Raw genomic sequence first — 12,734 nt, 5'->3', positions numbered from 1 at the left:
TTTTCATGTGCTTCGACTATCTATTCTTTGCAAACCATTTTCTACTTTTGTCAAATTGTAATTTTCTAATGTGGTTCAAAAATCTCATTTCATTCAGGGCATGAAACCATCCCTTGCTACTTTAGTTCTTTTGGTGAAAGTTTTCTAAAAGTTCAAGATATGGACCTCACCACGGAACAAATCCTTTTTAAAATGACTAATTTTGGTTGATGTGTTTGTTCAAGATCAGTTAGGTTTTAAGAGAACTTAAAAAATAATAAAATAGAGAAAGTTTAGTGTGGTATTTTGGTAATTTAATGGCTTCCGTCATTTGACTTAATGGCCAAGGGGTATTTGTCGCAATGTAAAAGTTTTTGGGGGGAGGGGTCTAGGAATCTGTCACTGACCCTATAGTAAGGTATTTGTAATTTACCCAATTATTAATAGTGATTTTTGTGTATGGAAATCAAAAAGAGAAATCATTGAATTTGCTGATTTCTCTGAGAAATGACTTTGAAACCCCCTCAAAAAAAAAAAAAAAAAAAAAAAAACCTAATGCCTATACAATGAAAATCCACTCACCGAAACCCAACGGTAAAATCAAAATACCATCGCAACCCCCTGCTACTTGGTTCCAAAATGAAACTTTTTTACACATCCTAACTTAAAAAATTTTCATACATCCAAACTTAAAAAATAATTTATTGAATGACAAAATTAATCATAATTAGTTCTCTAAGAACATGCCAAACGCAGCCTTAATTAGCCAAGACTTACCATCAAAGTTCATCGTATTGAAACCTAAAGGATAGGGGCAGTAACCCCTAGAAAGCAATGTCTACAAAGCCACCAGGGCATATTTGCTCTTTGGTAGTTTGTTGGTGATTTTGGTAGCTGAGGCAATCTCATGCGTCAGAGATAGAGCTTGTTTGCCAGGAGAACATAGTTACTGAACCAGAATAAGTCATGGCCAGTACAGCACGTTAATGATAAATATTTGACACAGGTTTTACTCTTAACTCAGTGTTGGATGAACAATCTGGTAGCAAAAGAAAGACACCCAATTGCCAGCAGACGTAATAGCAGCAGAAGATTATCTTGAAATGTGAGGCCAGCATAATCACATGGACCAAGTGTATTGAAAATATAGACTCATTTAAGAGCTTTCTGTCATTAAATACCAAGTACTGATTAAAACTGGAGCTAATCGTCTTCCTCAAGAACACTCCTACGCCTCTGGATCTGAAGAATCAGAAATAAGAGATATGGGAAGTGGAAGAATCAATATTCACGTCAAATATAAGCACAGGGAAGAGCAAGTATACGACGTACTGTCACTTTAGTTTGTTTTGTTGTTTGATTGTTAATCTGTTCCAGCAATGATATAAGCCTCTCTTCAGACACCTGAAAATATAAAACCATTTAAAGGCATCAACCTATGATGGATGAAACACCTTTTTCCTGCACATCAACATGATAGAAATTTCAGGGTCTATTGCACAAGTTGGGCATGTAAGGACATGACTATCCTTATTTACGCCTAAAAATGTGCAGAAACTTTTTGGCATACACAAACAATACTTGTAAATAGAGATGAACCTGCACCTCTTTCTGTGTAGACTTTGGACGGACTGAATATATGCCTTCATGGGTCAAATTGTGTGAGCATCCAGGCCAAAATAAGTATGCTATGGATGTACAGACATTTGGGGTGTCATAGATCACCATTAATATGTTGAACGAAAATGTTTTCCCTCTGCACAAGGGTGGCACTATATGCAAAGATAAGGACCATGGAAGCAACCTCTTTCTTTGCTTTGTCATACTCATTTCTAGGAATATGCAGGGCTCCTTGCACTTTTTCAACAGGAGTATGTCAATTGGAAACTATGAGGCTCTTCTTGTTTGGCGTTCAATTGATTTTGGCCTTTGGCTCTGAGGGCTCTTTTGCAAAGTGTGGTCCCATTTACTAGATTGTAAAGGCAATGGAATGAAAAAAAAAATGGAAGAATATTTAATGGTGCACAAATGATCCAAAAAAAATGTGACAATGTATTTGGCCTCCCAACAATTTTGCACATATCTTTCTAGATATGGATGCATTGGGCTTTAATTTTGAAAGAAATCAAGGATATTATAATTTTATAAGGATAACTGGGGAAGAATAGAGATGCTACACCTTGTAGAATAGTACTTTCTGATTTTTCCCCTCTTTGAATAGGATTATATTTTGCTCTCTTTGAATTATTTATCCTCTGTTATCTAACCCCAATCCCAACCCCAAAGAAAAAGGAAGAAATAAAGAAAAGCGTAAAACTGGCATCCTTGCAAACAACTTTTAGATAGATTAGATGCAGCAATAGGTAAATCCCAGCCCAAAGAAAAAAAAGCATTAAACCAGCATCCTTGAGAAAAACTTTGAGATAGATTAGATACACCAATTAGGTGTGCATCGAAGTAAAGAAAATACAAAGGCATGTTATTTCTTACCTTCTCAACAATCTGACCCATTTGAGCAGCTCTCAGCAGAACATCCTCAACTCCTCGTGCCTTCTCAGGCTTCACCAAAGCAATCCGAGCAACTGTTAGTGGTAAGATCATAAAAGTGAGAATATAAGCATGGAAGAGCGTAAGATGGATTAACAGCTTCTTAAAGTGTAAGTAAATTAGTTTCTTTTCTTGTGAAGAGCCAAGTATGACCATTTAAAATTTCAAACATGGCATATAGAACAACAAGAAATCAGCATTCTTTTTGTGTTTACCATCTGCAGTATTTGATAGGCCATAAAAACATATTTCATCTATAAGCAGATTCAAGCATACGATGAGTGTAACCATTCATATTCTAAATCTTACAACATCCTCCTCTACTATGGTTTTCTTTCCAATCTTGATGACATTAGGCTTTGCCACTTAAAATTAAAGAGAGTGCCAATCTTTCAACATGTTAAAAATGAAATCAATATTCAAACCCTTGATTTCTGTGGGGAAAGACATGAGACAAATATGGAGTTCCCAACTAGCATCAGCAGTCATACAGAAATAACTTTGTACAATTGCAAGAATGATATAACTCAACCAGATTTATATATTACTTACAGAACCAACATAAGTAGAAGGCATGGCAACAATAAAGAGCAATTGCAAGACAGGATTCTTGTACACTTGTACCCAACCCAAATGGTTTGGATTAAGGCTTTTTTGAGTTGAATTGAGATACTAACAAGGAGACAAAGAACTATACTGTTATAAATGGTATCTGAAATTGTTAGACAGTTTATGCCCTTAGCTCCAATCAGATTGATGTACAATGAGTTTTATGCATTAATAATATCAGTACAACCGATGGATGTTTGTGAGAAGCATTGAACCTGAACCCATTTCCAGTTATACCCTGGACCTTGGAGAGATGAGCAAAATTGGAAAGTTGCACTTAATCCCTAACTTGATAATGATATTGCACTAGGTCTTGGACTGAGCTTCTTTTGATATGCAAACTAGTGAAATCCTCTTAGGGTCAAATACCTAGGTATGTTGGAGCATTTTAGGATATTATCCGAGTGGGCGATCATTGTAATAGGATCAGTCCCTTAGTCAAACAAAGTAAATATCAAGATTTACACTCTCTTTGATGGAAATGTAAAACTGCCAATAGTGGATTTCAACTATATTTGAAATCTCTTTGCAAAATGTATTTATACTTATGTTATTTTCTAAAAAATGGTCTGCAAAAGGTTTTAATCCCATGATCCATCTGAGTAGAGGGTGTGGCACTGCATTTTGTAGTTAGAGAAGAGGCCCTTCCCTATGAGCAGTGTTTTGATTATTTAGGGCTGAGAGGTTAGGGGCAAGAGGCCACTACAGGGCTGAAAATTGATGGGCTTTATCTCATATCAATCCATCATCCTTGGGCTTCGTAGGGTGACTGAAACCAAAAATCACTTAGTTAAGTATTGGGCCTAGACTAAGTCCAATTCGATTGGCTCAGGGGTTCATTACCTCTGTGCGGCAAATTCGACCTGTCTCTTCCCAAACATGGTTTGAACCTAGAGATGTAATGTGGGTCGGGCCAATGGCAAGCCGACACAATCCAGCATGACAGGGGTTGTGCTTGGCACAACATGGTCACTACAGTACCATGTTGTGCCAAATCTAGGCCGTGTCAAGCCTAGGCTATAAAGGGGACTGAACCTCCTAGACATGGCCCGACCAAACAGCCCAACACGACATGGCACATGTGTAGCCTACGAGAATATAGTCGTTGGAGGGGGCCCAATTGATACATTTGCTTTTTGAGGGGGTATTTCAACTAAAATACCCCCCCCCCCCCCCAACAGCTATAAACCGCCACTAGGAGTATTTATGTATTTTGGATCATAGGGGCAAAAAATGACATAAATGCCCCCCAAGGCCCTAACAACTATATTACAACTAGGTTAGGCCCTTTAGAGGGTTTTAAGTTAAATAACATATAACCCTAAAAATAACCAAAATACCCCTCCCAACAACAATAAACAACTAGTTTTGGAGGTATTTTAGTCAAATTAATCACCCCAATTCCTATAAATACCCTACCTCCCTCATTCTCCCCACAACTCTCATACTCTCTTACATACTCTCATACTTTGTTACTCTCTACAATGGCTGGCTCTTCCCAAAATCCTTTTCCTTTTCTTGATGAAGCCCAATTCAGTAAATATCAGGTCCCACACTGGTAACAGAAGGAGCAAAGTCTGGACTATGTTCAGGATTATGGAAATCCCTAGAAAGGGAAGAAGAGCAGTTTGCAAAAAAAATGCATACATGATTTCAACTATCATAGAAGTGTTGGCATTGGCCATTTGTTTAGACACATGGCATCACCTAGAACAGGGAAGAGGAGAGCAGCTTGAATGATCAACTCCATTGTAATATTTTTTCAGTGTATTTTTTATTTTTTTTGTACACATTAGATTTGAAATGACAAATATTTTTCCAACTATTGTCTATTACCATTCATGTTAATTTTTTCTATTATATGTTTTTTTTTTATTTCTTTTCTAATTTTTCTTAGTTTAGGAAAAGACAAGAAGTGAAAAACTAGAAAAGAAATAATCAAATAAAGTAGGCAGCCCAACCTGCCATGGCCTGGTTCCTCATGTCCGGCCCGACATAGCTGGGAACAAGGCCACGGGCTGTGCTAGGCCTGACCTGGGAGGGGGGGCCATGCTTGGGGGCCAAGGCCTGAGGCCCAACATGAATCACTAAACGAAATGGGCCTTAGACTATTACTAGTAAGACTAGTTACATTAGTCACATGATAACTTAAGTGGAAATGGCATCAAGAGGTTCAACAAGTGGCAATGGCATTTGGAGGTATGATTATTTAATTAATTTTATTACCAATTGGTTCGACCATGTGTTGATGGAAAGACCTCCTCATTCAGGTATAATTTACCTAGTTATATTGGGTTTTTATTTTGTGCCTATTAGATCGAAATTCCTTAATGGCCATGTGTTGCTAAGAGGCTTGATACCTTTTTTTTTTTTTCCTTTTGCATGGGGTGGGTTTCCCTCCTCTAATGGCTTAAGCTGTTCTGCATCCTTATTTTGTTTGTCCAGCATTTCATGTGAAATTTGGTAGTTTCTAACTAACCTTTAGCATTGGAAGAAGGTTTTTTTTTTTATCAGCAAACTTTAACATTGGAAAAGGTTGAACATTATATGCAAGTAGAATGTAGTTAAGTGACACAAAATAACAAGTGGGCTAGTACACGAGGTCATTTTAATTTACCATAAAATAAAATGCTCAAGTTCACAAGAACAGTTATCATATTATATGCAGATTTCAACTTACGCCTTTCTCGTGCTTCAGATGACAAAATCTGACTAAGCATCATTTGCCTCCTTTCATCTGCTTCCCTGAAGTATAATAGTTGAACAATTCAATAGTCCTATAACAACCACACCAAAAAGACATGACATAGTGCTATGAATATTTGTATAGAAAAAACAACCTTTTCGCCTCTTCCTGTGCTTTCTGCTGCTCTGAGTTATGCTGATTACCCTGCTTGCAAAGGTATTAAGTTAGCAAAATGATTATAGTCTGACGTTGAAGTCAACTGAATCATGTTGACGCAACATAATCCCAAAATAGTAAATAGTCTGAAGACAATATTACTTACAATGCCACGTTGTGCCATTAATTCTTGCATTCTTCCTTGCCTGATAGCTTCCAATTCAGGATCACCCTAGGTAGATAGAAGTTGCAAGTGATGTACAATAAATTTATAAAATCACCGACATTTCTACAAGGTTCAAAGTATCAATACATGTGATACGCAAAGCTGTGTATCACGTTCCAGAGGGGCAATACTCTTCAATTTTAAATGCTTTAAGTTTTAAGAATTGAGACAGGAGATCTCTAGGAAAGGTACCCTTCAAAAGTGACCACATGTCCTAAGTCCTTATTTTTAGTGTATCAATGGGTTCAAAAACTGATAAGTATCGTACAATATGCACCCACACTTTGAACCTTGCATTTCTATGCCAAAATGTTCAGATTTAACACTAAAATATAATTGCACAAAAACAATGCCAATAAAGCCTATTAATAACAAGATTTGCAAACAACCACCCTTACGGAAATTAAACAATACTGATGAAGGAAGATTTGGCCCGACCTCACTGTTACGTGACATGTGGCAGAAACAACAGCTCGGCAAAAGGGACCAAGCCTAGGCGGGAACAAGGGGACACCAGCGGACCGAACTCCTTACGGGGGGCCCGAACTCACCCTTTGCCCAAAATCAGAGTAATCCGAACTGGCCAACTTTGTAACAGCTCGTGATACACCTCGCCGAACTGGCCAAACTTGTAACAGCTCGGGATACACCTCGCCGAACTGACTTACCTTGTAACAGCTCGGGATACACCTCGCCGAACTGGCCAACTTTGTAACAGCTCGGGATACACTTCGCCGAACTGACCCACCTTGTAACAGCTCGGGATATACCTCGCCGAACTGGCCACCTTGTAACAGTTTGGGATACACCTCGTCGAACTGACCTGCCCTATAGATACCTCCGAGCTCAAGACTTTGCCTCGCTCAGCACTCCGCATCACCTTCTGGGCACCAAACCAAACAAGTCGTACCATGCCTGACACTGAGGAAGTCCATGCCTGAGGGCGCCGCGCCTGAATGACTTGGGATCTGACATTTGGCGGCCGCACTCTAAACGGCCACCTGCCACCGCCACTGACACCGCCATCTCCAGTTAGAAAGACGGTTAGGCAGTGACGGTTCTGTCCCAGTAGAAAGGACGATGGCCGAATTGACAAGCACAAGGGTAATCATACCCGACCTGACAAGGGCCTCGGGGCGAGTGCACGAATTGATTATAAGAGCCCCCTGCCCCCAACAAACAAGGTATGCAAACTTTGCGCTATCTGGTATTACCTTGCTTTTGAAGGATTCTAACTTGAGCTTCGGAGCCTCTACACCGGGTTCACCCCGGAGCTTCCCCATCTCCTCCGTTTCAGATTCCCTGCTACCCCGTTTAGAAGCAAGGTCGTGGACAGCTAAGATCGGTCGGATCGCGCTCCATCAAATACCAAACATCAAATTAATTAAGAAACATAAGTTATTTCCTAAACATCAAAGCAGCACAATTGTGGATAGAACGATAAGTAATATCCCTCTCATCCTATTCTCCTTACATCGTATCCTCGACCACAATTATGAATTATGGCACCCAATTGACCAAAAAGTTTAAACTAAAGAACTGGCTAAAGACATTAAATTTTCATCATGTTTCTTCAATTACCAAAATAAGCAATGGATACAAATATGAAAAACCATAGTGTAATCGGTCTTTTTCCAAAAACAGAGCCTCACTCCTTATCAAAACGGTCAATTTGCATTGTCGGGTCGACGGAGATTCAAATGTTCTATACTTTTATATTGGTTCAATAGCTAAGCAACCAATCCACGAAATCGAACACATACCATCACACCATCACAAGAAGCATAAAACGCACTAACTCAACCAAACTATTAACAACAATCAAGTTGATTAAAACCACCCCAAATAATCAAACTTATATTTAATGGGAAAAACCCTCAAGATCAAAATCAAACTAGGAAAAGTCCTCTCTAAGAAAAAAAAAAAACCAACAACGCGTTCTTCAAATGGACCAAAAACAACTAACTGTAAACAATTTTGGCACTAATAGAGAAGAAAAAACAGAAGGACAAGAAGCAAAACGAAAACGTGAAGCACTGGTTGTGAGATGGCTCTGCTTCTACACATACCATTGCTTTTCTTTCTCTCCTCTGGAAGAAGCAGCGAAACCAACCCTGGAGGCCTGGACCTCCTTGCTCAGCAACAGCGTTGATTGAAGTTATGCGATCTCCAAAAGGTCCGCATTTATACGGTAGCTCAATTACAGCGATCCGATCCGAATAAGAACCCGAGAGATCCAGATTGATCGAGTTCGATTTAGCTGCAATTGATGGCTGTGTTAGAGGTTGTTTAACCAATAATAACTCCCCACGTCATATATACACGTGAACAGCAGCGGAGCTGCACACACATTTGATCACACAGATAAACAGTGAGTAAAGTATTACTGCCTGCACCAAAAATAGATTATGAGAAAAGATTCCAATCCAACGCCCCCCAATCCCCCATCTCCCAGCTCCCCTGAGTGTAAATACTCAGTGCAGACTGCAGTAGAGCTCATGGACTGACTGATGACTTTTCTATTTCTCTACATATCGATCACTCTCCGGTCGCAAAGAAGAGCCATGACAGTTGCATCTTCTTCTGGTAAGTTTTCTTTTTTAAGCTTTTAGCTTCGTTAGGTGTATAGGTTGGCGTTGGGTTTTCTTCTTTTCTTCTTTTTTTTCAACTTACAAGATCTGCCATTTGCATTGGAACTTGAGATCTGCGAGCTGAAGTCCTTTGATCTATGATTTTAACTGAAATCTAATAATGTGAGATCTTAGAACCTTACTATCCTAGTATGAACTCACTTGAGTCAATGATTCTGATATATTTTGATGTTACTGAGAGATTGGATTTTTGCTATAAAATATATCTACGTGAGTGATTAGTTTATTAGAGTAACGTGGTGAGGAACAGTAGTTCTTGTTTCTGATACAATTTAGTTTTCTGCATTCATTAGTTTCCCAGGCATAGAAGAGAAGAAGAGCAACTCAGAGAAAAAGAGGAAGTAGGGGAAGATGGAAAGAAAGATGGGATTGGGAATGGGGCTGAACATGCTTCTCTTGCTGGCCATGGTGGCTACCAATATCCTCTCTCTGTACCACCTCACTTCATCCGTCCAGAGCAAACCCGCATCTCCTCCCCCAGTCCCAGACCACCTACATCACCAACTCAACACAATCAGAGCCACCATTAACCACCTCACCCGCCTCCGCTCAACCACTCCCACCCCCGCCACCAGCGCAAAAGCCACTGTCCCTTCAGATCTCCTTCTCTATGCACATATAGCCCCCATTGCCTCTGCCTGCCGTGACAACCCTGATCTTCTTCACCGTTACATGAACTACACACCATTCTCTCTCTGTCCAGATGATACGGATCTCTCCGAAGCCCTAATACTCCGAGGTTGCCACCCCCTCCCCCGTCGCCGCTGCTTCTCTCGCACTTCTTCAAAAATCCCTTCCTCTCTCACCTCGAATCCCTTTCCTTCTTCTCTCCCTGACTATGCTTTACTTTGGTCCCACTATTCTTGCAAGAGTTTCGCTTGTCTTAACCGCTTCAATGACAACCTTGGCTTTGACATGAAACTTGAGTCCACTAAATTCCTTACAGCTAAATCTGATCTTGATCTCACCATTCCCCAATTACTGCAAATTGCAAAGGGCTCTTCTTCAGTTCTTCGACTTGCACTTGATATTGGAGCTGGAACTGGGACCTTTGCTGCAAGAATGAAGCTCCACAATGTCACTGTTCTATCCACAACCATGAATTTGGGTTCCCCATATAATGAAGCAACTGCACTGAGGGGGCTTGTTCCATTGCACATTCCATTGCAACAGCGGTTCCCAATATTTGATGGGGCTGTCGATCTTGTTCGCTGTGGGCATGCTGTTAACCGTTGGATTCCAATTACAACAATGGAATTCCTGTTCTATGATGTAGATAGGGTGTTGAGGGGTGGGGGGTACTTCTGGTTAGATCATTTTTTCAGCAAAGGAACCGATCTTGAGAAGGTTTATGCACCATTGATCAGAAAGTTGGGTTACAAGAAAGTGAAGTGGGCAACAGGGAATAAAACAGATTCCAGTGGGCTGAAGAATGGAGATGTTTATTTGACTGCCCTCCTGCAGAAGCCTGTATCAAGGTGAGAGTCTAGGGTCCAGGTTCGTGTGCTTTCTTTGATGATGATATCTATTTCGTTTGTATTTTAGCTTAAATTGCTGTTTTTCTTAAGAGGGATGGGAAGAAAATCTTCTACTTGAAATCATGTTTTATCATTTTATGACAAAAATTAATTGTTTTTATACTATTTGGGTTGAAGAGAAGATTAATGGTTTTATTTGCTTCTGGTGAAACATGATATTGGCATTACTTGGGTCATGTTTCAGTTTGCTTCTTTGAAACACTTTTTAATTTCACAAAACACTTCCAGGGAAATGTTAATAAGAATGCTTTGGCCAGATAAGGTGAAATCAGAAGTTCCTTTTGGGGAGAGTTGAACACTTGTAAACCCAAATATCTGGTTTGTTAACGTATAAAATATAGTTAGGTCAATCAACATAAAGCCCATTATGTTTTGGAATGTTACTGAAAATAGCACTAGAGTAAGAATCAAGTTTCGTAAGATAATTAAAACTTTTGCCAAAACTCTCATGATATGGAGGATCCTGATTTGTCTTTCCATGCTTCAATCGATATGGCTTTAAATAGAATGAATTGGTGAAACAGGATTCATGTAGCCGCCCTATAAAATTGGGATAAGGCATGGATGATGATGATGAATTCAGTGCTAGGATCTGTAAGAAGAAATCTTTTCCTTTCTTTTATTATGTAGGTGAACTTCTCTGTTGCCAGTTTGGACTATTTTAAGCTTCTTAGTCATCATTTGGCCTTCTTTATGGCTTTTTATGTAACAAAGGATACTCTAGCTGAAACCGTAGTCATTTCCAGATGTTAGGAGCAGTATACTGAAAGGCTTGGGAGGCATCTGCTTGGAGGCATGCTTCCATGTGAGTGTTAACAAAACACCCAGAGAAATATATAAAAATAAGAGGCATATACCTCTCATATAGAAGTGCATAGAAAACTAAAAAAGTGTAAACCTCATGTAAGGTGTGTGCTTCTACTGGTCCTCTATTTTAGAGATGCACACTTCATATGTGTCATCCTTAAGGTACTTGCTATTAAGAAACAACATAAAGGATGGGTCATGCTTAACGATCTGTTTTATATTTGAATGTGATGGTTCTATTATTAAAAAATTGTACCTATTTTTTTCTAACTTTTCTTGATTTTCCTTTTTTTTTTTGGAAAACTTCCTATTTTTATTTATTTTATTTTTATTTATTTATTAGTTTAAATTATATGCTCTAGAGGCTTTCACCTCTTGCATCCTGGTTTATGCCTCATTCCTCGGGATGGTGGAATGCCTTGCATTACGCCTCTGTATTTTTATTTTTATTTTTTCACTTACAAACACGCCTACATTTTTAAACATCTGTTAGGAGCATAGACATGTATAAGTTTTTGGCTTTCATTAATTTTGACATTCTAATGAATGCTTTTGCTTTATTATGTCAATTCTTAAAATCTGGCATGTTTTGACATTATATACTAGAGGCTTTGAGCAACTGTTTTTAAGTTGGTTTCCTAATATTGCAGGTGAAATTCATTAGCAGTGGAAAATGGGAATATCATCTACTATCAATGGAACTCCTTATATCCATTTCTGCTCTTTTTAAAATGAAAGGCTAAAAGGGTAGATGTTGAGCACATTTTAAATTTGGATACATTTTCTACACAAGTCGTGTAATACCAAGCCACCATTCTTTGTTACTCCTGAGAACAACACTAGTTTGGGCTATCCAAGACTAGCCCTTTCAGGAGTCAGGACAAGTCTCAGGGTAAATGATAAGCTCCCCTTATTTCTTCAATGTATTGTACAAGGCTTTGTTTGTTGAAAATTTATTTAATCCAAGAGACCAGGCTTATGTGTCTTGATTACAACTTGTATTGAGAACTGCTGCCTATTATGTTTCAGAAAAAAGAAAGAAAAAATGATATCTAATATTAACTGCAAAAGGGATAGAAGCTCCAAGGAAAAAGGTTCTTGTTGTTGGGGTTCACCTACAAGTAATTGGAGAGATCCCACATTGGAAAAGAATGAGAGGTGTAAGGGACTTGTATACAAGAGTGGCACATAACCGAATAGCTTAAGTTTTTGGATTATATGTGGTGTCCCTCTCTTGTGTGCAAATCCTACGCATGTACATGTATGAGCCCCGGTTTTGATGACTCCCCTCAAATGCTTACCACTTTTGGAGTCTAGAAAGCGTGGAGGAGCTGGTAGCCAGGCACCTGAAACACCATTGAATAGAACCACCACCACCACCACCACCAAATATCTGGTTTAATATTCAGAAGATAGAAATTGAGAGGCATGAGAACTGCATGGTACCAGTGAGCTCAAGTCCTTTGTGACCTGGTTCACGGGGCATTACCAAGGTTCAAATATAGGTTTCATCAAGAAAGTATCAGAATTCACAA

General features: G+C 39.1%; 2 protein-coding genes across 5 annotated transcripts; one reads left to right on the top strand and one right to left on the bottom strand.

The window, feature by feature from the left end:
• Nucleotides 1-922: 922 nt before the first annotated feature.
• Nucleotides 923-10,273, bottom strand: LOC148862060 (uncharacterized). Its single transcript, XM_088941847.1, has 7 exons — nucleotides 8,273-10,273; nucleotides 6,144-6,209; nucleotides 5,976-6,025; nucleotides 5,816-5,880; nucleotides 2,470-2,561; nucleotides 1,312-1,383; nucleotides 923-1,221 (listed from the first exon to the last, which is right to left on the bottom strand). Exons 1-7 carry the CDS (start codon nucleotides 8,273-8,275, stop codon nucleotides 1,183-1,185), a joined length of 387 nt encoding a protein of 128 aa, XP_088797973.1. The 5' UTR covers nucleotides 8,276-10,273; the 3' UTR covers nucleotides 923-1,182.
• On the top strand, nucleotides 9,206-12,191 carry LOC148862059 (putative methyltransferase At1g29790). 4 transcript variants are annotated; one of them, XR_016095074.1, is made up of 3 exons: nucleotides 9,206-10,332; nucleotides 10,917-11,018; nucleotides 11,139-11,192. XR_016095074.1 is itself a non-coding variant. In XM_088941844.1 (3 exons), the coding sequence occupies exons 1-2, from the start codon at nucleotides 9,206-9,208 to the stop codon at nucleotides 10,936-10,938; spliced, it is 1,149 nt and encodes a 382-aa protein (XP_088797970.1). In that variant the 3' UTR covers nucleotides 10,939-10,986; nucleotides 11,850-12,191. The 4 variants fall into 4 exon arrangements, 3 of the variants coding, with proteins under 3 accessions (XP_088797970.1, XP_088797971.1, XP_088797972.1); XM_088941844.1 differs by lacking the exon at nucleotides 11,139-11,192 and adding an exon at nucleotides 11,850-12,191 and having other exon boundaries at nucleotides 10,917-10,986; XM_088941845.1 differs by lacking the exons at nucleotides 10,917-11,018; nucleotides 11,139-11,192 and adding an exon at nucleotides 11,850-12,191.
• The last annotated feature ends 543 nt before the right edge of the window (nucleotides 12,192-12,734 follow it).

This window comes from Nelumbo lutea, chromosome 4 (assembly GCF_056320005.1).
Source record: "Nelumbo lutea isolate HS-2025 chromosome 4, American lotus-T2T, whole genome shotgun sequence".
Taxonomy (NCBI): domain Eukaryota; kingdom Viridiplantae; phylum Streptophyta; class Magnoliopsida; order Proteales; family Nelumbonaceae; genus Nelumbo; species Nelumbo lutea.
The sequence above is the reverse complement of the archived record's forward strand: the minus strand, read 5'-3'. Positions and strand labels throughout refer to the sequence as shown.